The 24,950-nt window shown below is 42.8% G+C and overlaps 1 protein-coding gene and 1 long non-coding RNA gene across 2 annotated transcripts in view; both read left to right on the forward strand.

Annotated features, from left to right (window-relative positions):
* The window catches only part of LOC309331837 (uncharacterized protein), a 52,975-nt gene that overhangs the window by 4,376 nt on the left and 23,649 nt on the right, over window positions 1-24,950 (forward strand). Inside the window, 9 exon segments of the mRNA XM_081844343.1 lie at window positions 136-457; window positions 1,165-1,541; window positions 1,544-1,839; window positions 7,657-7,860; window positions 11,147-11,191; window positions 21,884-22,046; window positions 22,233-22,292; window positions 22,955-23,276; window positions 24,006-24,696. Coding sequence (XP_081700469.1) covers window positions 136-457; window positions 1,165-1,541; window positions 1,544-1,839; window positions 7,657-7,860; window positions 11,147-11,191; window positions 21,884-22,046; window positions 22,233-22,292; window positions 22,955-23,276; window positions 24,006-24,696 — 2,480 coding nt within the window.
* Window positions 2,558-6,847, forward strand: LOC309331312. Its single transcript, XR_014151809.1, has 3 exons — window positions 2,558-2,651; window positions 5,260-5,348; window positions 6,130-6,847. It is a non-coding gene; the product is annotated as an uncharacterized lncRNA (long non-coding RNA).

The raw sequence follows: 24,950 nt of genomic DNA on the forward strand, positions 1-24,950 counted from the left end.
CAGAGCCTCCACAGATTATCTTAGTATATGGGCAGCTTCATACAGGCAAAGACCTACCCTGCGGTTAGATTTGTCACTGATAAATGTGTATGTGGAAACATTTCTTAAGTACTGCTGTGGTATTTTCCCCCACAGGAGTCAAACGTGTTCGGGATCTCTGCAAAGTTCTGCGCCTTCCTTCTCTGTTTGAAGATACAGCCGTGTCCTATTACCAGCAGGCAATCAAACGTCCCTGCTTCAGTTTAGTCAGCTTGGAGAAGAAGGAGATGCTTGTGGGCTGTTGCGTCTTTGTGACCTGCCGCCAGCACAACTGGCCCCTGACCATGGGCACAGTCTGCCTGCTGCTCTATGGAGACAAGGAGTTGTTTGCCAAGACCTATCTATGCTTCCTGAAGGAACTGGCACTGGATGTGCCTGCTCTCAGCTTGATGGATATGGTGAAAACCCACCTCAACAGGTATGTGCCCTTTCCTTGACAATACTTCTCAAAGTTGGTGTGCAGTTTCCATCGTTCAGAGACAGAATTTACAAGTATCATACGGACTGTGTGGTATATTGATTGGAAGGCCGATGAAACAGCAAGCTTCTTAAAGTTCAGCAGGGATGGATGTGGTCAGTGCTTGGATGTGGGAACCCTGTGTGTGCTGTGTGCTTCCATCATGGAAGAAATGGGTATTTTCATATGTGCATGTATACTCCAACTCCCTGATTTCTGAGATTTCATCTGAGGCACTTCAGGCAGTTCCAGGCTTTTCTCTTTAGCCACAGGGGCAGCAAACTTCCTTTTTTAAACAAATAATTCTCAGAATTGTGAATTCTGCTCCTGCTACCAATCCCATAATTGCTTGGAAATCCTTCCTATTATTATTAAGGGCAAGAAGCCAACAAACAGAATTTTGTTGAGCACAAGTTAGGAAGAGTGTAAATTCAGCGCTGTCCATATAGTGCTGGTTAATGGAAGATGCTTGCCTTTTTGATTCAAGCTGCTCAGCTTGCCTTTTTGGTATCCTTGGAAAATGCAGGGCCTTCTGCCCCTGGCCCTTTCGCAGGATGCTTTATTTTGCTCATGTCCCTCTTTCATCTCTTTGTCTTCTCCATCCTGCCACATCTCCCAACCCAAGGCAGTCTGTATCTAAATGGCTTGTTTGATTTTCATCTTTCCAGCTTCAAGATTTTCCAGAATTCACCCAGCATCCCGACTAAGTTTGTGGAAGAAAAGGAGCAGCTGGTGGCAAGGACTATCCAGATGGCGGAACTTGCCAGCGACACGTGGCTGGTGACCGGCCGGCACCCCACCCCCATAGTGACCGCAGCAGCCTTCCTGGCTTGGCAGTCTCTCCGGCGTGTCGATCGCCTCACTTGCACCCTTTCTCAGTTCTGTAAGCTTGCTGGTATGGAGGCTCCCTGGCCAGCCCACCAGAGACTGAACAAGCTGCATAACATCCTCCTGCAAATGGCTTCTCAGCTGGGCTGGTTGCGAGTGCTGAACGTGGACCGTCAGAGCGTGGCAAAGTACATCGGTGACCTTCTGTGGCACCGCAGAAGACTACGGAAGACCGTGACCTAGAAAACTTAGCAGCTGCGCCACTGCAGCTAATAGAGGAGAGCGCTGCAACAGTAGAAGAGGCCTCCCTCTCAGGAGAGAAGCAGAAGTTCAGCAAGCGGAAACCTTTGCTCCCACCCTGCGTCTTGAACCCCGCAAAGAGGCTACGAACTCCTGAGCTAAGCCTTGAAGATTCTGCTATCACTGGGGACGAGCCCATTTTAGACAGTGAGATAGAGCAGTATATCTGGACGCCAGAAGAAAAGGAGATGCTTAGCAAGGCTCAAGCGTGCCTGTGACCTCGAAGCTGCAAGTGATTCAGATAGGCTTGCAAGCAATAGCCTTCAGATACATATTTTGCTCTAGGAGGCTTAGTTTGGTAAGAATAGAGTATACACTTCCAAAGTTAATGCTAAATACATTACTTCTGGTAAATGAGCCATCATAACCACTAGAGGATTGTGAAAATTTGTGTCATGGGCTTTTTAGACTTGTCTACTTATGTACTGTCTGAAGCAAAGGGATTCATTGGTTCCCAGATATGATTCCCACGCCCCCCACTCTCCTGTCCCACTAAGAATCTCCTGCATCCTTCAGGCATGGCTCCTTCCCCCCTACTGTGGTAATAATTAAAGACAGGTTTGGGTGGCCTGGATAACTTTGGTTACTGGTAGGGACCACTAGGAACTAGTTGGCGAGGTTGTGTGATTATTTTCCTTCAACTCTGAGAAGAGGTATAGGAAGTGGCCACATTGCAGTGGTTTGCATGCTGTTTATGACAACTTTTGGTGTAAAGATTGGCGTATCTCTGGGTGAGAAGTAGTATCCACTCTTGAAGGGTTGGGTGGAGGCAGTCAGCCAGCCTGAGCAACAAATACCTCTTTGAGTTGGCATTTGACTTGAATGAGTGTTTGCCTGGTCTACTTATGGTCCTCATAGTTAGGCATGGGAGAGTGGAAGAGAAGTGTGAAAATCTAATTGGAAGTTGTTTCCGACATGCATGCTTTAAACCTAGATCCAGAAGAAAAAGTTTTGGCTTTGCAAGCATCTCTTTATAGAACATGGTATGGTGGTTCCTGAATATCATACCCGTGTCACAAGATAGGTGGTGAGTCAGTCACACTGATTAATGGAGCTGCTTAATTTTTGTCCCTACATGCACACGGTGAGGAGAGAGCGAGCGGACGAGCAAGCGAGGGGCCTTGGTGGAGCTCCTGCTGCCAGGGGCAGTCTACCTGCCGGGGCGCAGGTCGCATGCGTGGAGGGAGGGAGGGGGCCGGTGCCAGGCGCTGCCCAGAGAGGCCTCCTAAATATGACCCGTTGCACCTGATGTTTGCTCCTTCTTTATTTAGGGAGTCATAGCAGGACTTCTGAAGGAATGCGGATAAGGCTATGCTTTAACTTCAAAGGGAGAGAGGAAATGCGCCAGAGTGTTGTGGTCAGTGTAGGATTAGTCGGGTTCATTACTTTGTCCAGTTCCAGTTGCTGCATTTTAAGGAGGAGATAGACAAACTAGAGCAGGAATCTTTCTTGCTGTGGGGGGGCCAAAAACTTTGACATGTGGGTGGGGCAACCAGCATGTAAATCACATTCTGCCATTGTGACATCAAAATGTTGGCAAATGGGTTGTCTTGACTACCTCCCAACATAAATTGTGTAGGGTTCCAGGTTGGGGTTCCAGAGTGCAAGGGGCTTTGGCAGTGTTATGCCTTGTAAGCCTCCCTGCATTGCTTCTTTCCTTCTCTTATGTCAGAGATCCAAAGGAGCTTCACGGAATTGCTTTCAAAGCCCTTTGCAAGCCTTCAATGAGCTGCAGCTTGGACAGTAGGAGCCATGGTTGAATGGGAGCCGACTTTAATGGCAACCCTTATTGGGCAGGTGAGCGTGGCTTCTCCAGAATGGCCTCATGGGCAACTGGGACTGGTGGGTCACATTTGGTCTGTGAGCTGGAGGTTCTGCACCCCTGAACTACAGCATATTCCAAAGATGGTGAGGAGTCTGGAAACCACGTCCTATGAGGAAGAGTTGAAAAAGCTGGGCATGGTTATCTTGGAGAAGGAAAGGCTTTACAAACAAGCCTGTAATGCAGATTAGTATTATTCCCATCCTGATTTGTGTAATATAACCACTTTGTAAGTTCATTGCAAAAGCAATATTCAATCCAGGTTCCTAGGTAGCTTTTAAGCCACATTGTGCTGTTCAAGCAATTTATCTAGTACTGTCAGGTGAGCTGTTGGGGACGTAGCTCTATTGGCCAGCAATGATATTTGAGTTTCACATCTGAAGAGCAATAGATTCAAATATAAATACTGATAAAATAAGTAATGTGCTATAGTAATTTTTCACCGATGCCTGCTTCCATAGCTATTGTAGAACAAACCCTGCCATTAAAATGTGTTTGTGCACCATGATTCTTGGCTATCTGTGTTAAGAGTACAAAAAGCAACAATTTGTAAGAATGCATAATACCCTTCTGTTTGGCAAACATATTTTTAGACTGAGCTAAACATCCTAGTTTTTAAAACTGTAAGTCACAGTGTATTACAAAAACAGTGTTTGTAAAGAACTCTTTTAAAATTGTCTTACTGTGAATAATGGCAGCTCTCATACTCAAATATTTAACGTAACAAGTCCAGCAGGCTTACCAAGTTTACTTTGGCAGTCTTGACTGCTTTATACAGCCATGATAAGTACAGTGGTGCCTCGCAAGACGAAAAGAATCCGTTCCGCGAGTCTCTTCGTCTAGCGGTTTTTTCGTCTTGCGAAGCAAGCCCATTGACAGCTTAGCGGATTAGCGCTATTAGCGGTTTAGCGGCTTTTAGCGGCTTATAGCGGCTTATCAGCTTAGCGGATCAGCTGATAAGCGGCTTAGCTGCTTAGAAAAAGGAGGGGAAAGGGGGGAAAAACCCGCAGGAACTCGCAAGACATTTTCGTCTTGCGAAGCAAGCCCATAGGGAAATTCGTTTTGCGAAGCGCCTCTAAAACGGAAAACCCTTTCGTCTAGCGGGTTTTCCGTCTTGCGAGGCGTTCGTCTTGCGGGGCACCACTGTATTGTTAGACTAAACAGCACAAGTCAGAGTTGAAGCACTTTATTAGTTTTACAGATGAAAATTGGGGCTTCAAGGTTTATGTCGGAATCTATCAATTAAGAGGTAGCTCACTAATCAACACCGCACCCTTAACATGTGGACAGACAATGCAAAGATGCAATTCAGACCAGTTAATATTTTTTCGTCTGAAGGCAGGGAGATCTGAAATGTGGATGAAACTGTTGCCAGATCTCAAGACTGGATGCTTATGTATAAAACAGAAACACTTCCCTGTACTGAAAGAATTAGATGTCAGTGAGATTATTTCTGACAGGCCTTTTCGCTGATGTGGTAGTACTGTATGTGCTTTTTGTTTTGTTTTTTAAGGGTAATCTTTTAGCCATGCAATAACTTCCTGTAGTTTGCCTAGAAATAGTTTCACCATGCTATCCGCTGTTTTAGGAAATTGGGCCAAATGATGAGCTTTTAAAATGTGAATATAGAACATCGCTCACTTGTGTTCTAGTGCTTTCCCTCCTCTAGTTCTTCTCTTTTGTTTCCTTTCCTGTTTTGATATGTATGCTTTTAAGGCATGCAATTTCCTGAAAATACTGTCGGAAAATTCCATATTTTGGGAGAAATAGCATGCTTTCCTGGTAATGACTTTCTCCTTTTCTCTCTTTCTAGCTCTGTATCCTCTCCTGTATCCAGCTCCGTTCAAGACTGTTCGGCAGAATTTGTCTTGGTTCCTGTGGTGCCTTTCAGGGAGTAAGAAGGTTGGACACACTAAGATGGCATGCTTCTTGGGCTTTAGTGCAGAAACAGTCTATTCTACAGAGGTCCTCTGACTGTTGATACCTTTTATGCAGATGCCTTCATGGCATAACCTGAAATGGACAAGGTCATGCTGTGGAGCTCTTATACCATAACTCATGAACTAGTAAGGCTTGCTGATGTTGCATGATACCAGAGCATAACAGCACAGGTTAGGTGGAGCTGTTAAGCGATCATGGACTCGGCTTAGTAGCAGAGCCTTTCCTGTGTCTTGCTGCAAAATTATATGAATATTTGGGGGAACCCATTGCCCTAAACAATGGATAAATTTACAGAACAAAATTAACGCTTTCTTGGCATGGTTCTCATTGATCCTCTGGGGGAGGCCCCAGAAAGCAATTCTGGAGAAACACTTGTTTTGTGAGGGTGCTTATAATTATTACATGATTGTAATCCCCTTTATTGAACCACACTTCCAAGGATTTAACAGAGAACCATGAAGCTCTAGACAAAGTCTGTAAATATGTGACACATGACACATTTTATCTGGCTTTGAGGTCCTGTGACAGAAAAGATGAAATTGAAATTGCTGGCTAAATGCCACTAATATCAGTCTACACACCTACCTGGCATTTTGCTTACACAGAGAACCTGACTCTGTTTAGCTTGAACTGAAAATTAACTATTTTATACGTAACACACCCTGAGACCTTGTGGGGAAAGGGTGGGTAGGAAATATTTAAGCCCCTGATGCTGAACCTTTGGTGTTCTTTATTTGTACAGATGGTACAAGCTTCACTCCAAACCAGGAAAGAAGGAAAAAGAGAGAGATGAGATTGAGGTGGATATCCAATTCATGAGGAGCAACATGACAGCCAGCATGTTTGATCTGTCCATGAAAGATAAGTCACGGACACCATTTGGCAAGCTGAAAGACAAGCTAAAGGGGAAACGAGGCAATGGATTGCCAGACACAGCTTCAGCTATTGTTCCGAGCATTAGTCACTCCCCGGCTGACAGTGAGGAAGAGTCAAATGAGAAAGGAAAGAAAAAAATCAAAGGTCAAGACCTTATTCTCAAATGTTTTAACAGTTGTGTAATTTACAAAGTGTGCTAAGTAGTAAAATGTGCCATTTTTTACAACTTTTTCTTTATAATGGTTAAAGCTGGACTTCTTGTATTATTTAAAGGCAGTGCTTGGAAGCTGTGAAGAAACAGAAGTGTCTTCATGATTGTGCTTAATAGTTGTAAATGAGTAGGGTGCAGGTGGGTCTCAGTGGTCCCCAACCTCAGTGGACTGCTGTTGTTAAGAGCCATCAGTTGATCTAGGGCTGGATTAGGTATTAGTATTTTCAGTAGTATTGGGACTTGTGCTCTCACTATTCTGATGCTGATTTCTTTCTTTTCAGAACCCTCCACAAATGAGGGTCACAGAAGAGGTCATAGCTCAGATGAGAGCAGCACTGCGGACCTCCGAATCACAAAGGTATCCTCGAACCCTTTTGATAACCAAAATGAAGCCGATATAAAGGTAATTTAAGATATACGATATTTTAAAACCTAATTGGGTGGTCTGTGCCCTGAGTTAGGAAGCTTGTAAATTTATTGGCAGGATTAGACACACTGCAAAGGAGTATAGTCGTTTGGAGACAGAAATGTGTTCAAGTTTTCTAGGTGTACAATTCCCCCTGCCCCTGCTATCCTACCCATCTGGGCAATTTTCTGAGCCTTTTACTGACACAAGTTTAGATCTGTGAGTGGGTATGAATTCCCCAGGCTCAAAACTTGCTATGTTCACCGAAGGACATTGGCCTGAAAGGGATTTTTGTTTTCAGATAAGCAAGGTTTAGTGATTTAGTGCCTCCAACTAATATTGCAAATGATCTGTTTGGTGTTTGAGCACAGAACCTGAATTATTATCACTTAACTGAAACAACCACTACTGCTGCTGCTTTGTATTTATTTAGTATTTTTCGCATGTTATGAGGAGGGTCTTATCTTCACTTTTCCATGTTTATTACTGGGAAGAAATAGTTGAAGGCAGGCGTACAGAAACCTTGTATGCACATTTGTCTGCATGCCATAAAAGTACTTACTGGCAAATCCTGAAATTCTAGTTTTTTGTGAATCTTCAGTAGCTTTTAAGATGCTTAGACAGATTACCTCTTTGCTCTGAAATCATTCCTGGGATTCCCCAGTAATCCCTGAAACCAAAGGTTTCTATACCTTCCTTCTGATCCTTTGACGCCACCCTTACAACAGTGCTCGATATCAAAATGACTTTAACCTGTTCATTCTTCCTTCCTAAAGAAATATGATCCTTCAGATCCCGCCTACGCTTATGGCCAGCTGACACACAGCGAGCTAATCCAGCTGGTCTTGAAGCAGAAAGATGTGATTGCAAAGCGAGATCAGCAGGTGCGGGAGTTGGAAGACTACATTGATAACTTGCTTGTCAGAGTTATGGAAGAAGCCCCTAACATTCTTCGAGCTCAAGCTCATGTGAATAAGTTGGTAGCTCAAACCAACTAGGAGGAATAAGTAGGGCAGGCATAGGGAATCTGGCCCTCCCAGTGTGCTTGGACTCGACTCCCATCCTCCTCACGGATGGCCATTGGGAGCCCAAAGGTATCTGGATGACCACATGTTTCTCAACCCTATAAGAGAGGCTTAGCACAAAGCTGTATGTGTGCATGCTTCGCTGTGTCTGTTTTGGTTCCAGTTTCTCTATCTGTATGAACAGTTTCTGAAGTCAGACGACACTTTCCTCAGTTACAAAAGATTCTGTTTATGCTGCTGCATAAATTGCTGGAAGATGTGAATAGTCAGAATTACTGCAATATGATATCTGCTGCAGACTAAAACAACTGGAGACTTGATTGAAAGGGGAGGAAATGTTGTCTACCATATCTAAAATCTTCAGGGCCTGTGGTGTTTTCACATATCTGTGGCTCCATAATAGCTGGAGCATAAAGTCTGCAAAGGCAAACTTCTTGCGTGTAAAACCAGCATTTATATACTTGGGCATCCTTTTTAAGCTTGTATATCTCATTTAAATGAACCAAATTGCTTTTTAAAAACTTTATTTTAAGAGGCTTCATGTCTCTTTGCTCCTGCTGGAGCCATAGGCACACAGGCACATGCTTTTGGGAACAAGTATTTTATTGAAATATAGTTTTACTATGTACTAGAAAATGTTTATTCCTGATGGTTATATGGTCCCAAAGTACAGTGGACATTTGTGTTTAATTCATATTCAGTAGGAATGGATCTAGTAACAAATAGTGTTGAGCGTTTTAATAGAGATAGTACAGGACCAGCTTCCAGCAGATTGTGACAATCTTCTAGTTTATAACCTGACCTAAAATTTCCAGGGACCACAGGGCTGCAGCTGGTAGCACAGTGTGCCACATGCAAGAGGGAGTATTGTCACTGGGCCCAAATCAGCTGACCATTCTTCATATAGAGGTCTGCTCAGTTGTATACATTTTGATGAGATTTGGGCAATACACAGCAAGGATACCTTGCAATCTGTGCCTTCTAATGAGTATCTGTGACTTACGCAATCCTGACATCGAAATGCTGAATTTTGTGGAAAGTGTGGTACATTGTGAGGGATGTTTCCCCTTGTGCAAACATTTGCTCAGTGCTTAATGTTGAAGGATCTGAATGTATATATTCTACCTTGTTACTCTTGTTACTTAATCCCATTGGGTATTTTTTTTTTTTTTTACGAAGACCTTCATCCTTGTGTAATGTTAAAAATAAAGTTATTTAAACTTGTGAGAACACTTGTGTTTCTTTGCGTATCTTCACAACCTTTAAGTGAAGAATGCTGTATGTATAATTCACATTATTGCACACTATATCAGAATGGTTCCTAGGTCCATACTGATAGAAACGATTCTCTGCTGTACAAGGACTGGATTTCATCATGGTAATTCCAAAGTGTGAAAGAAAAAGGGCTTCATATGCAACTGGAACTTCTATTGTGAGAGCTGTTTGTACATGAAGCGTTACGGGTTTTAAGAAGCAGGCATTCCTCACACCAGAGCCAGAGCTGCCCATGCACTTCTTTTTTTAAACCCAAAATCCAGGACTTTGGGTTTAAAATGTAAAATCCCCCCCTGCCCTGGATGGCCATGTAGAACCCCCTAAAGAGGACATATGTCAATCCTAGCATAGATCCCTTGTACCTTAGGACCTGATGGGATCAAATGTTTCACCAATAAAGACCTAAACTTCCAATTGCTTGTCCTCATTGGGGCTAGGTGCGCTCAAGGTGCAGCATGATTCAAAAATGGTCCACTACATTCAACATCTATCTGACAGCAGCATAATGTTTACCTTTCCCTGAATGGCTTGGCAGATACTTCCATTGCCAAGCCATTCAGGGAGTCTGCGTACGTCTGGCGCGTGGAGCTTGCATGTCTTGTGCAACCACTCACTTCCCTGTGCTGTGAAGCAGGAATGTGCCGGAACCAATTGGGATCAAGACTGTGATTCAAACTTAATAGATCAGGAAAAGACTGAATCACCTGATGCAGCAGCACTGAGATGGAAAGGCAGGGGAAGCATGGTATGTTAAATGCTTCAAATGAGATCTCAGCTATGATCCCAATGCCCAAATTGGGGGCCAAGAGAGGCATCTGTGGCTCAAACCTGTGTCTATTACAATACTGCCAGTCTGCTACGTAGCATCCTTAATTCACAGAGTCTAGATTGAGGTGGGGGACCTTCCGAATGTTGTTGGTATGTTTACTCCCATCTGCCACCGTGGTGAATGGTCAGGGATGGTGGGAGTCCTACTCCAACACATGGGGGAGCCATCTCTGGTCTAGAACCCACACTAGTTTCATATTTTGAAGGAAATACATTCATACCCTAGGATGAAATCACGACGTCAATGATCACATGGTGGCTTCATTCCAATTATTTTCCAGCCTGTCATCTACTACAGTGTTTCCCAACCTTGTGCCTCCAGCTGTTTTTGAACTACAACTCCCATCATCCCTGACTAGCAAGACCAGTGGCAAGGGATGATGGGAATTGTAGTCCAAAAACAGCTGGAGGCACAAGGTTGGGAAACACTGATCTACTATACCTGCGGGAATACCAGGTTTAGGACATCTCTTTAATGATTCAGAAACCAAGTGCTTTGTGCTGACGACATAATTATATAATAACTGTCAACATGGTCTCCACCCCTGTCAAAACGCATAATGTTTACCTTTCCCTGAATGGCTTGGCAGATACTTCCATTGCCTGGTGAGGTGAGTAGAAATTGAACTGAAGAGACCTTTGCCCTGCTGTGGGGCATTCCATAATTGTGGCATCAAAACTAAGCAGACTAGGGTAGCCCTGTGTGCTGCATTAGAGAGTACAATCCTCTATTTGAAGGTTGTACGTTCCAAGCATGGATTAAAGATAATGAACCACAAGGGAGTGCAGAGGCCTTGAATTTGCCCAGCACCAGTTAATACTTGGACAGCAGCTACACAACTCACCTGATCTGTCCTCCTCTCTATAGGAAGATGCAGAGGAGTTTTTTTAGCCAGAACTCACAGGAACTCAGTTCCGGCACCTCTCAGGTGAGCACCATTGCATTATAAGAGAACAAGGGAGGAGTTCATGGTGAGTTCCAGCACCTCATTTTCTAGAAAAACAGCACTGGGAACCATAGCTGTCAACCTTCCCTTATTTGGCGAGAAACTCCCTTATTCCAGCGCCGTTTCCCGCTGCTGTCCCGGATTGTTGATATCCTGTAAATTTCCCGGGTTTCCAAGGAAGCAGCTCCTCTCCCTCCCTGCCGGCCAGGGAGGCTCCTCAACTGCCTTGCTCACCAGTAAGGAGTCTGAGAACGACTGGCAGGTGGAGCTTGCATGTCTTGTGCCGATCAAATCAGCCGCGTTGCCTGGGGACTCACCTTTGTTGTTTTTTTTAATAATATTTTTATTAAGTTTCTTTTCTTATAGTCAAAGATATACAGAATAAAGAAAAAAGAAAGAAAACAGAAAAAAAGGAGAAAGTATAAAGAGTCCAACTTTCCTTAATATTTTTTAACAAACCTACTGGACTTCCCCACATCCTCCAAACCCTGCATTCTTTGTAGTACAAACATCAGCAATTTGTTACCTTGTTTCATAACTTACTGTATCTTTCGATTTATCATGTTTCTAGATTCACACTGTTATGTCCCAATTCTTATGTATTTAAATTAAACATAATAAAGTTATTTCATAATTCCACCTCTTATTTCTTGTACCTTAGTTTTCATTTCACCTAATCAAGTTGCTGAAGCTAGAGTTTCCTAAATCGTGCATTTTCTTAACATTCATACAGCTTATAATGTTTTTGCAAATAGTCCTTAAATTTTTTCCAGTCCTCTTCCATTGTTTCTTCTCCCAAGTCTCGGATTCTGCCAGTCATTTCAGCCAGTTCCATATAGTCCATCAACTGCGTCTGCCATTCCTCCAGCGTGGGTAAATCTTGTGTCTTCCAATACTTTGCGATAAGAATTCTTGCTGCTGTGGTAGCGTACATAAAGAGATTTCTATCCTTCTTTAACACTTTCTGGTCCACAATGCCCAGAAGAAAGGCCTCCGGTTTCTTGGGAAAGGTATACCTAAATACCTTTTTTAACTCATTGTAAATCACCTCCCAGAAGGCCTTCACTTTTGGACAAGTCCACCAGAGGTGAAAGAATGTCCCTTCCGCCTCCTTACATTTCCAGCATTTATTGTCAGACAGGTGATATATCTTAGCAAGCTTGACTGGGGTCATGTACCACCGGTATACCATTTTCATAATGTTTTCCTTCAAGGCATTGCATGCCGTGAATTTCGTTCCGGTGTTCCATAACCTTTCCCAGTCCTCAAACATGATGTTATGCCCAATATCCTGTGCCCATTTTATCATGGCAGATTTAACTGTCTCATCCTGTGTATTCCATTTAAGCAGCAAGTTATACATTCTCGAAAGTATCTTAGTTTTTGGTTCTAGCAATTGCGTCTCTAGTTTCGATTTTTCCACCTGGAACCCAACCTTTTTGTCCATTTTAAAAACCTCTTGAATTTGAGCATAATGTAGCCAATCTCGCACCTTATTTTTTAATTTTTCCAAGCTCTGCAACCTCCAATTGTCTCCAGTTTTTTCAATTATTTCCCAATATTTCGGCCAGTAGGCCTCCATATTAAGTCTTTTTCGGGCCTTAGCCTCCACCGGTGATAGCCACCTCGGGGTCTTACCCTCTAATAAGTCTTTGTATTTTGTCCAGACCATAAATATTGCTCTTCTGACAATATGGTTTTTAAACAATCTGTGAACTTTAACCTTGTCGTACCACAAATATGCATGCCAACCAAAAGCATTGTCAAACCCTTCCAGATCCAGGACATCAGTGTTCTCCAACAAAAACCAATCTTTCAACCAGCAGAAGGCTGCAGATTCATAATACAACCTCAAGTCCGGCAGGGCAAACCCCCCTCTTTCTTTCGAATCAGTTAATATTTTAAACTTTATTCGGGGCTTTTTGCCCTGCCAGACAAACTTAGAAATATCCTTCTGCCACTTTCCAAAACATTCCACTTTGTCCACGATCTGTAGGGCCTGGAACAGAAATAACATTTTCGGCAATACATTCATTTTTATAGCTGCAATTCGACCCAACAAGGAAAGTTTCAATCTTGACCAAATTTCCAAATCTCTTTTGATTTCCGACCAACATTTTTCATAGTTATCTTTAAACAAATTCAAATTTTTGGAGGTCAAATGAACCCCTAGGTATTTCACTTTTTTAACCACATTTAGTTCTGTCTCTTTCTGAAACTCCTCTGTTTCTGTAGGTGTCAAATTTTTAGCCAAAACCTTAGTTTTTTGCTTGTTCAACTTAAATCCTGCCACCCGACCAAATTCATAAATCAGTTCTAAAACTCTTTTTGTACTAGATACTGGCTCCTGTAATGTTAAAACCAAATCATCTGCAAATGCTTTCAGTTTATATTGTTTCACTCCGACCTGGATTCCTTGTACCAACCGGTCCTCCCTAATCATGTTCAAAAGCACCTCCAGGACTGAAATGAATAAAAGGGGGGATAAGGGGCACCCCTGTCGTGTCCCTTTTTCAATTTTAAACTCCTCTGTCACCACATTGTTCACTATCAGTTTAGCTTTTTGCTCTGAATAAATTGCTTCTATTCCATTTTCAAACGCCCGTCCCACTCCCATCCCTTCCAAGTTTTTCTTCATAAACATCCAGGATATGTTGTCAAAGGCTTTCTCCGCATCAATAAAAATTAACACCGCTCTCGTATTGATATTTGTTTGTAAAAGTTCCAAGATGTCAATGATGTTTCTGGTGTTGTCAAACAAATGCCTGCCAGGGAGAAAGCCCGCCTGGTCCTTGTGAATCACTCCATTAAGTACTTTTTTAAACCTACTTGCCAGAATATCCGCAAAAATTTTATAATCCACATTTAGGAGTGAGATGGGACGGTAGTTCTTAAGTTGAGTCTTTTCAGTCTCTGATTTGGGTATCAATGTGATGAAAGCTTCTTTCCACGTTTCCGGTGCCTTCTTCCCCTCCATGATCTGGTTACAAACCTCCATCAAAGGTTGTATCAAATAATCTTTCAAAGTCTTATAATATTTGGAGGTGAGTCCATCAGGGCCTGGAGATTTGCCTAATTGCAAATTCTGGATGGCACCTTCAATTTCCTGTTGTGTTATTTTGCAGTTCAGGATTGTTCTCATTTCCTGAGGTAGTTTTGGTAATCCATTAATTTTTAAAAATTGATCCACCTCAAACTCTTTCTGTGGCCCCTGTGCATAAAGTTCTTTAAAGTATCTCTGGAAACACTTTCTAATTTCTTCTGGTTTCTGAACAATTCCCCCTTCAATCTCTAGGTTTGTAACTGTATTTAATTTTTGTCTCTTTTTTAACTGCCATGCTAGCAGTTTCCCACATTTATTTGCTGATTCAAATGATCTTTGCTTCATTTGTTTAATTTTCCATTCAACCTCTTGATTTATCAATTTTGAATATTGTGCTTGATAAAATTTCACTTCTCTCAGCACCTCCTTCGACTTTGGCCTAGATCTTAATTTTTTCTCTCCTTCTCTTATTTTCTCCAATATCTTATCCTTCTTTTCATTCCAGAGTCTTTTCTTAATCGTATTTTGTTGTATCAGAAACCCTCTCATAACTGCTTTACTTGCGTCCCAGATTGTTCTTTTTTCCACCGTGGTATTTAAATTTATCTCAAAATAGTCTTTTAGAGTTTTTTGGGCCTTCTTCACAATCTCCTGATCTCTTAATAAGGTGTCATTCATTTTCCATCTAAAAGAACCGATTAAATTGAGTCTCAATTCCACTTTCAAGGCATTATGGTCGGAGCAGGTTCTTGGGCAGATTTCCACTTTTCTAGTCTTAGGTGCCAGTCCTCTAGTTGTCCATATTTGGTCGATTCGTGTCCATGACAGGTGAGCCTCAGAAAAAAAGGTTCCTTCTTTACCTAAGGGGTTCTTTGTCCTCCATATGTCAATCAAATCCATATTGTCAGTTAGTTCAAAAAAGGTTTTAGGTAGCCTGCCGTCTTTTGTTATGTTTTGATTTTGTGACTTGTCCATGTTTGTAGATACAACCCCGTTCATATCTCCCATCATAATGATGTTGGTATAGTCCAAATAGTCCAGCATAGTCTCATGCAGCTTCTTAAAAAATTCTGATTTCCCATCGTTTGGTGCGTATATTCCTAATATCAAAAATTTTTCTCCTTGTGTCTGAATTTCAATCGCCAAAATTCTTCCTTGTTCATCTTTGAATAAAAATTTCGGTGACAGGCTCTCCTTTGCATATATCACCACTCCTCTTTTCTTAACTCTGTCCGATGAAATAAATTCCTGGCCTAATCTTTTATTAATTAACACCTTTCTATGGAGCCTAGTCACATGAGTTTCTTGCAAACAAATAATGTCCAATTGTTCCTTTTTCAAAATGTGAAATACTTTTCTTCTTTTTTCCGGGGAATTTCCACCATTTATATTCCAACTAAGTAGCTGCAGAGACATCCTGGATTAATTCGTTGATCCTACAATGGGGTATCTTCTTTTTCCTCTGATCCCAGAGGTGGAAGCGTTGGTCCAGGTAGTGGTGGTGGCCAAGATGCTGTTGCTCCTTTTTGAAGGTCTTCCCCGTGGTCGTGCAGGAACTTTTGCTGGTCTTCTGTTGTTTTAATTCTAACTTTCTTTCCTTTGTAGGTAAAAGATAGTCCTTGTGGGAACTCCCACCTATAAGGAATTGCGTTGTATCTCAACAATTTAGTCAGTTCTATATAGGTGGCTCTAAGGTCCAATAACTGTTTCGGTATATCTCTGTAAATTTCAGCCTTTTTGCCTTGTATCTCAAGAGATTTTCTAAAATGCAGGCCTAGTATCTTGTCTCTTTCTTCCCTTGATCTCAGAATAATCAAACAATCTCTGGACTTGTCTTTCTTTACCAATCTACCCAGTCTGAATGCAGTTACAATTTTAAAGTCCTTATCTTCTTCTATGCCCCAGAACTTAGAAAATTCAGATGTCAAATAACCACTCAAGTCTTCTTGTTCAAGTTCTGGAATAGCTCTCAGCCTGAGATTATTCTCCCGATTTTTCAATTCAACCATTGACAGGTAGGCTTGTTGTTCACCTATCTGTTTTTGCAAAGGCTTCACTTCTCCCTTGATCTCATCAACCTTCTTGTTAGCTTGCTCTGCTTTTTGATTGGCTTCCTCAGCTAATTTGTGGTTTTCAGCCGTTGCTCCTTGCAGATTTTCAATTGCCTGAGTATGCTGGGAAACCTGATCAGTTAATTTGCTAATCGAGGATGTAGCTTGGTCAATTTTTGTTGATTGGTTATCCACCTTTTGATTTAAAATTGCCAGTTGCTCCAAAATTTGTTTCAAAACTCCTTCAGATCCTCCTGTTGCCATATCTTCTGCTGCAGGCTGTTCAACTTCCCCCCTCTGTGCTTCCAGCACAGCTGGGACCGATGATCTACGTTGATGAGTCAAAGTTGTTTGAACAAGTTGTACAGTTTGTTTTGCTTTCGCTTTAGCTGCTCTTGTTCTCCCTGAGCCACTCATTCCACACCTGCCTCTGTTCAAGGTCAAATTGTCTATTATTCCATGGGAAAGACAAGTTCAGAGTAAAAACAATTGAACAACAGAAAGTCAAAATAAAATGTAGTTCCCAGGCCTCTATAACTCCGCAATCCTCTAGGGGGAATGCCTCAGAAGTTCAGAAGAAAGAAAGAACTTTTTCCACCATTAAAAGTTCCTGTAATCCCAATACTGAATCCTTATAGTTCCAATACAAAAGGAAGGTTCTCCAGAGCTCTCTCTCTTTTTTTTTAATCACAAAGTTTCAAGAAAGGTGCCAGCAACAGTGTTCAAGCAACAATGTTCCAATGTAGCAGTTTAAATTCTAGTAACAGTTTCCGCAGTTTGACAGTTCTCTTACGCCCGACAGCCCGACGGCTTGGTTCCTTTAGTCCTTTTTTAATCCTTATAATCCATAAATGAGAGGAAAGTTCCAATTGCAAATCCAACAAATTTAAAAGAATTTCCACTTTTTCCCTTAAAAGCAAAGTCAACAAATACACGGTAGTCCCAACTTTTTACAGTCTCTTTTAAAGCGCTTCCCGCTTCTCAGAGTCTTTGCTTTGATCTTGTAAGCAAAATCGGAAGACGGACTTCCTGTTTCTCATCTCCCGTTTTCAGCCGAATTTAACAATTTAGTCCCGGAATTTTAATACCCCTTACTCACGGGTGTGTTGCTTGTAATCCAATGTTTCAAGAAGAAAGGTCGGCGCTCATCGGCAGCAGCCGCGCGGCTTCGCTTCCGCAGAAAGAGCGATGAACTCACAGCACCGCTCCCCCTTCTACGTTCCGGAGCCCCTTACGGGGTTCCTTCTCCGTTTCTGGGGGGGCTTCTGGTGCCCGCCGAGTCCCACGGCCACGGGCTCACCCTGCCCGTGGTTTTTCTTGATGGGTCGCCGCTATGCCGCAGCTAGCGACCCTTTTCCGCGGAGCCCCTCTTCAGAGACAGAAGAGGACCGCCATTGCCGTTTCGCGCCGCCTCCGGAAGTCCTGGGGACTCACCTTTGCTTCAGCGCTTCCCAGCGGAGAGGTGACGGTGTGGTTTTCCTTGCTGCTGTATCCCTTTGCTGGGTTGCTGCGCTGTGTGAACCACCGCTTGAGGCTTCGTTTGGCTGCTGGCTGGGCTTTCTGCCTTTGGGCCGGAGGTGCTCTACTGTGTGTGTGTGTGTGTGTGTGAGAGAGAGAGAGAGAGAGAGAGAGAGAGAATGTGTCACTGAAGCTGATAGTAGGAATGCTGTAGCTTCACACACTTACCTTCACACAATGTGTAATTAACTTAGGGAATTTTTTTACGCAGGATGTCAGTACTTTAGATTTACAAGGGGATCTGAGAGATGAATGGGAGATACGGTTTGTCAGTATTAATGGGACAGCTAAATAGAAACTTAACCCCAAAAGTTAGGACCAAGACCTCAAGGTGGTTGTCACCAATGGAAGCGAAGGCTCAAAAAAAGCTCAATATGGAGGCCAAATGGCCGAAATATTGGGAAATATTGGAACAAGAAGGAGACAAATTGAAATTGCAGAGTTTTGAGAAATTAAAAGATAAAGAGCGAGACCGGCTTCATTATTATCAAATAAGAGAGGCCTACAATTCGGACAAAAAAATTGGCTTCCAGGTGGAAAAATCAAAATTGGAAACAGAACTGTTAGATCCCCAAACTAAGATACTGTCAAGAATGTATAACTTGCTGTTAAAATGGAATACGCAGGATGAAACGGTTAAATCTGCTATGATTAAATGGGCACAAGACATTGGTCATAACATTATGTTTGCTGACTGGGAACAGTTGTGGACCACCGGTATGAAATTTACGGCATGTAATGCCTTAAGAGAGAATATTATGAAAATGATATACAGGTGGTACATGACACCAGTCAAGCTTGCAAAAATCTATCATTTGCCCGATAATAAATGTTGGAAATGTAAAGAAAATGAAGGTACATTCTTTCACCTTTGGTGGACGTGCCCAAAGATTAAGGCTTTCTGGGAGATGATCTATAATGAAATGAAAAAGGTATTTAAATATACCTTTCTGAAGAAACCAGAGGCCTTTCTCCTGGGCATAGTCGGCCAATTGGTGCCAAAGAAGGATAGAACTTTCTTTATGTATGCAACAACAGCAGCAAGAATACTTATTGCAAAGTATTGGAAGACACAAGATTTACCCACCCTGGAAGAGTGGCAGATGAAGGTGAATTGGCGGAAATGACTGGCAGAATCCGAGACCTGGAGTTGGTGGAAGAAGATTGGAAGAAATTTAAAGACTATCTGCAGAAACATTGTAAAATTAATGAATGCTAAAATGATGTTGGATTGAAAATAAGTGGCATTAGCAACAAAGTTAATAAGAATATGCAAAAATGAATTGATAATGGATGAAAATATAGAGTTATAATATGTTAAGATATAGAGTTAAGATAAATGAAAGTGGGTAAGGATTTGCTGATTTGATTATGTAAATGGGAATACAAAAAGGGGAGGTGTGAGGAGGTCAAGGAAACAAGTTAAGGAGTTTTAAGTTATAAAAAATGGATTTGTTTTTAATTCTTTTTTTATCTGTTTTTTGTATTTTGTATTTTGTATTTTTATTTTTTCTTTTGTATGTATTTTTGTATGTTTTCTTTTTTCCTATCTTTTTCTTTTCATATTTTTTTTGTATTTGGTAAATTTATGTCTTTGCAAAACCTCAATAAATATTTTTTTTTTAAAAAAACACAAACCAAAAGTTAGGACCAAGATTCAAATCCTGACTGGGTAGCTTTGCTCACTAGTAACATTGAACCATGAGGACGAGATGGTTGGACAGTGTTCTCGAAGCTACCATCATGAGTTTGACCAAACTGTGGGAAGCAGTGGAAGACAGGAGTGCCTGGGACAGGTGAGGCTGCTGATCCCTTATTTTGGCTGCTGATCCCTTATTTTCGAGGCTGCTGATCCCTTATTTTCAAATGTGAAAGTTGACAGCTATGCTGGGAATACCGTATGTCATATTGATTCGTTTCAATGGGCCTACTCTCAGTAGGTCTAATGTTGGATACAACACATTGCTTTTTTGCTGTTGCTCGCATAATTGTGTTTCTGTTTATCAGAAGAGGCCAGGACTGGTGCAAAACTGCCTCTCCACCTATAACCTCAAAAAATCTTGTCCCTTGTCCCCCTGCCCTCCAAGATTTCAAGCATTGCTTAAATGAGAACGTTTTTGAATTTGATGTATTTTGGAATTTTGGGGTCCCCTGCTGCAACAAAAATCAGATTTAAGCTGGTTAACACCTTTGTCCAATGGACAAATTTATAGAAATGTGATGTAGCAACTTTTAGGGAGAGCACCAAGTGTAAAGTAAGGCCGCCATCTGCTGGTTTGAGTTTTGCTCATCCATATTTTGTTCATAATAACGTAGCATTACATTCCCTTGTGTGCAGTGCATGGCTCATAACTGTATATGGTGTGTGCATATGTAAGTTTCTATAGTCCTCCATTCCTTCCTATGAGGGTTGCTGAAGGTTGAGGGCTTGTGCAAGTTAGGCTAGGAAGGGAAGAGAGGGTCTTGTAATACTTCTCTTGGAGATGCCACAGGTCCCATATAGCACAGTTGTGCAATTGCAACCACACAGTAAAACTTTCAGGTTCCACTTGCTGTTGGAAGAATTGTTGTTTACCCATGTTTTAGGTTTACCAAATGGTTTAGGTTTTAGCTGTTTGACTGTTAATAAACATCAGTTCCCCCAAAGTGGAAGCATTTTGCTGCTAGGATTATTTTATCAGGTCTGGGAAATGTGGTGCCAGTTTCACAACCACAGCATGCGGAACTGCACAGCACTGAAGCTATTATCAAAGTGCTAAATGATCGGTCTGATTGTTCTATCCAGAACATGACAGTATTTTGACATAGCACTCTTGAAACACCCTAATCCAGGCCACCAGAAAAGTGTTTGTGGTGTTAGGTGTTTTCTTAGCACCAAACTCTAATGGAAATGCTGGTGATGCTTCAAATGCGAGAGAAAAACTGCAAGCCCCACATCCTGGCTCCCTCCAGTTTTGGACAAACTGTGACACCCCACCCCCACCAACAGTCTTAAAATACAGTAGTTTCCAATGACAAGACAGGATCAGGCCCTATGTAATTTGAGCTGAGTACTTTGAGAGCGTTTCCTTCCCCTCCTAATCAAAGCTGCATTCTACATATCAGAACTGAAGACAGAGCCCCCACAAATCTCTGGTAGTCTTTGTAGCTCTTTTCAGAAATGTAATGCTGTATTGTAGAATCCTCAGACTGATTTTATGATGATACTTTTCAAATGTGAGAGTATGGTAGGCCTTCAAGCTAGGAAACACCTTGATTTTGAGGGAAATACAAAGACTTTGTTTTTCTGTCTTCTCCATACTTTTTGTCCTATTATGTCTTCTAACATCCCGGCAGTGACTGTGGTTTTCGAATAGAATTTGATATACTTTAATACTTAGTAAATGATAAAAAAAAAATCAACAATTCTGTGGGTAATTCCAACTGGTTAGGTTGATGCTATTCTTTGAACCGTCCTGAAAGCCCTGGGTATAGGATGGTATATAAACTCTATTAATAGTAGTAGTAGTAATAAAGGTAAAGGGACCCCTGACCATTAGGTCCAGTTGTGACCGACTCTGGGGTTGTGGTGCTCATCTTGCTTTATTGGCCGAGGGAGCCGGCGCGCAGCTTCCGGGTCATGTGGCCAGCATGACTGAGCCACTTCTGGCGAACCAGAGCAGTTCACAGAAACGCCGTTTACCTTGCTGCTGGAGCGGTACCTATTTATCTACTTGCACTTTGACATGCTTTCGAACTGCTAGGTGGGCAGGATCAGGGACCCAGCAACGGGAGCTCACCCCGTCATGGGGATTCGAACAGCCGACCTTCTGATCGGCAAGTCCTAGGCTATGTGGTTTAACCCACAGCGTCATCTGCGTCCCAGTAGTAGTAATACAACCAACTAATTTCACAGAGTTGTTGTGAGAATAAAAATTGGGTGGCGAGAGAACCATTATACCACCTTGAGCTCTTCAAAGGACAGGTGGGATATACGGTAAATGTAATACATGGAGAGCCAGTGTGGTGTAGTGGTTAAGAGCGGTAGTCTCGTAATCTGGGGAACCGGGTTCGCGTCTCCGCTCCTCCACCTGCAGCTGCTGGGTGACCTTGGGCCAGTCACACTTCTTTGAAGTCTCTCAGCCCCACTCACCTCACAGAGTGTTTGTTGTGGTGGAGGAAGGGAAAGGAGAATATTAGCTACTTTGAGACTCCTTAAAGGGAGTGAAAGGCGGGAAATCAAATCCAAACTCCTCCTCCTCCTCCTCTTCTTCTTCTTCTAATTAAATAATACCAAAATATCAGTGACCAACTGTGGACCTGATTTATGCTTTCAGGCTGCTAAGATGTCGAGCCAAAAGAAGTGTCCAGACTGTGGCTCCTTGGAAATTGTAGAGGACTCTCATTATGCTCAGAACCAGCTGGTGTGCACAGACTGTGGCTTCATTGTGACTGAAGGGCTTCTCACAACCACATATGCTGATGAAGAACATTTACAAGGTGTGGCTAAGAATAGCAAAATAGCTGAAAACTCTTTGTATCTTACAAAGACATAGGATTTGAGATACGACTTGCAAGCAGTTCTCAAATATAGACAGGCCCTACACCATTCAACAGTTTAAAAATGGGTGCATGTTTGAGAGCTTGGACCAAAGTTTGGCTGATATCTGTGTTTTTATCTCATAGAAGTCACATATTCACGGAGTACTGGTCAGAATGAGCAAACGAGCCGTTGTGTACAGCGAGGTACGTATTCTGCACTACTCTTCTGATGCTTTGTGGAAATTAATGTGCCTGTCATCCACAAGAGCTGCATTGTTTCACTTTCTAAAAGCAAAGAGAAAGTTGCATTTTTAAAACAGTCTTACCTATTTGCTGTGGGACCAACATCAAAACAACCTATTTTAGAGTTTTAGAGGTGCATAGAGTCCAGAGTTCAGTTTGATTGCCTGATCAAATCTCAGCTGAATCATTGACAGACTGGTTAACCATGGACCAGTCTGTTTCCATTACTATTAAATGGCCATTATAATTGTGTGTACAGCTGCAAAAAAATATAAATCAATACATACCTAAAAGCCAAATTAAAATCAACTATGAAGTTGAAACAGCAATACTAGCAGCCATTCTCAATTAGAGCCCCCAAAGACTTTCATTTTAAAAAGTTCTCCATAATAGGCTTGGTTTGGACACTCCAGTTACACTACCACAATTGAAAATATGTTTTCCATGATTGCCACCCGTCTAACCTCTGAAAGTGGGAGCATGGGAAACAGAGCCTCCACAGATTATCTTAGTATATGGGCAGCTTCATACAGGCAAAGACCTACCCTGCGGTTAGATTTGTCACTGATAAATGTGTATGTGGAAACATTTCTTAAGTACTGCTGTGGTATTTTCCCCCACAGGAGTCAAACGTGTTCGGGATCTCTGCAAAGTTCTGCGCCTTCCTTCTCTGTTTGAAGATACAGCCGTGTCCTATTACCAGCAGGCAATCAAACGTCCCTGCTTCAGTTTAGTCAGCTTGGAGAAGAAGGAGATGCTTGTGGGCTGTTGCGTCTTTGTGACCTGCCGCCAGCACAACTGGCCCCTGACCATGGGCACAGTCTGCCTGCTGCTCTATGGAGACAAGGAGTTGTTTGCCAAGACCTATCTACGCTTCCTGAAGGAACTGGCACTGGATGTGCCTACTCTCAGCTTGATGGATATGGTGAAAACCCACCTCAACAGGTATGTTGAAGTTCTTGTGCCCTTTCCTTGACAATACTTCTCAAAGTTGGTGTGCAGTTTCCATCGTTCAGAGACAGAATTTACAAGTATCATACGGACTGTGTGGTATATTGATTGGAAGGCCGATGAAACAGCAAGCTTCTTAAAGTTCAGCAGGGATGGATGTGGTCAGTGCTTGGATGTCAGACTTCCTAGGAACCCTGTGTGTGCTGTGTGCTTCCATCATGGAAGAAATGGGTATTTTCATATGTGCATGTATACTCCAACTCCCTGATTTCTGAGATTTCATCTGAGGCACTTCAAGCAGTTCCAGGCTTTTCTCTTTAGCCACAGGGGCAGCAAACTTCCTTTTTTAAACAAATAATTCTCAGAATTGTGAATTCTGCTCCTGCTACCAATCCCGGAATTGCTTGGAAATCCTTCCTATTATTATTAAGGGCAAGAAGCCAACAAACAGAATTTTGTTGAGCACAAGTTAGGAAGAGTATAAATTCAGCGCTGTCCATATAGTGCTGGTTAATGGAAGATGCTTGCCTTTTTGATTCAAGCTGCTCAGCTTGCCTTTTTGGTATCCTTGGAAAATGCAGGGCCTTCTGCCCTTTGCCCTTTCGCAGGATGCTTTATTTTGCTCATGTCCCTCTTTCATCTCTTTGTCTTCTCCATCCTGCCACATCTCCCAACCCAAGGCAGTCTGTATCTAAATGGCTTGTTTGATTTTCATCTTTCCAGCTTCAAGATTTTCCAGAATTCACCCAGCGTCCCGACTAAGTTTGTGGAAGAAAAGGAGCAGCTGGTGGCAAGGACTATTCAGATGGCGGAACTTGCCAGCGACACGTGGCTGGTGACCGGCCGGCACCCCACCCCCATAGTGACCGCAGCAGCCTTCCTGGCTTGGCAGTCTCTCCGGCCTGTCGATCGCCTCACTTGCACCCTTTCTCAGTTCTGTAAGCTTGCTGGTATGGAGGCTCCCCGGCCAGCCCACCAGAGACTGAAGGAGCTGCATAACATCCTCCTGCAAATGGCTTCTCAGCTGGGCTGGTTGCGAGTGCTGAAAGTGGACCGTCGGAGCGTGGCAAAGCACATCGGTGACCTTCTGCGGCACCGCCGTGTGCTTCTACAGGCTGCCTTCCGCATCGTGGATACTACGGAAGACCGTGACCTAGAAAACTCAGCAGCTGCGCCACTGCAGCTAATAGAGGAGAGCGCTGCAACAGTAGAAGAGGCCTCCCTCTCAGGAGAGAAGCAGAAGTTCAGCAAGCGGAAACCTTTGCTCCCACCCTGCGTCTTGAACCCCGCAAAGAGGCTACGAACTCCTGAGCTAAGCCTTGAAGATTCTGCTATCACTGGGGACGAGCCCATTTTAGACAGTGAGATAGAGCAGTATATCCGGACGCCAGAAGAAAAGGAGATGTTTAGCATGGCTCAAGCGTGCCTGTGACCTCGAAGCTGCAAGTGATTCAGACAGGCTTGCAAGCAATAGCCTTCAGATACATTAATCAGATACTCTGATTAATGGAGCTGCTTAATTTTTGTCCCTACATGCACACGGTGAGGAGAGAGCGAGCGGACGAGCAAGCGAGGGGCCTTGGTGGAGCTCCTGCTGCCAGGGGCAGTCTACCTGCCGGGGCGCAGGTCACATGCGTGGAGGGAGGGAGGGGGCTGGTGCCAGGCGCT

Source organism: Podarcis erhardii, assembly GCF_964252035.2.
Source record: "Podarcis erhardii genome assembly, chromosome: 16".
In the NCBI taxonomy this organism is placed as follows: Eukaryota; Metazoa; Chordata; class Lepidosauria; order Squamata; family Lacertidae; genus Podarcis; species Podarcis erhardii.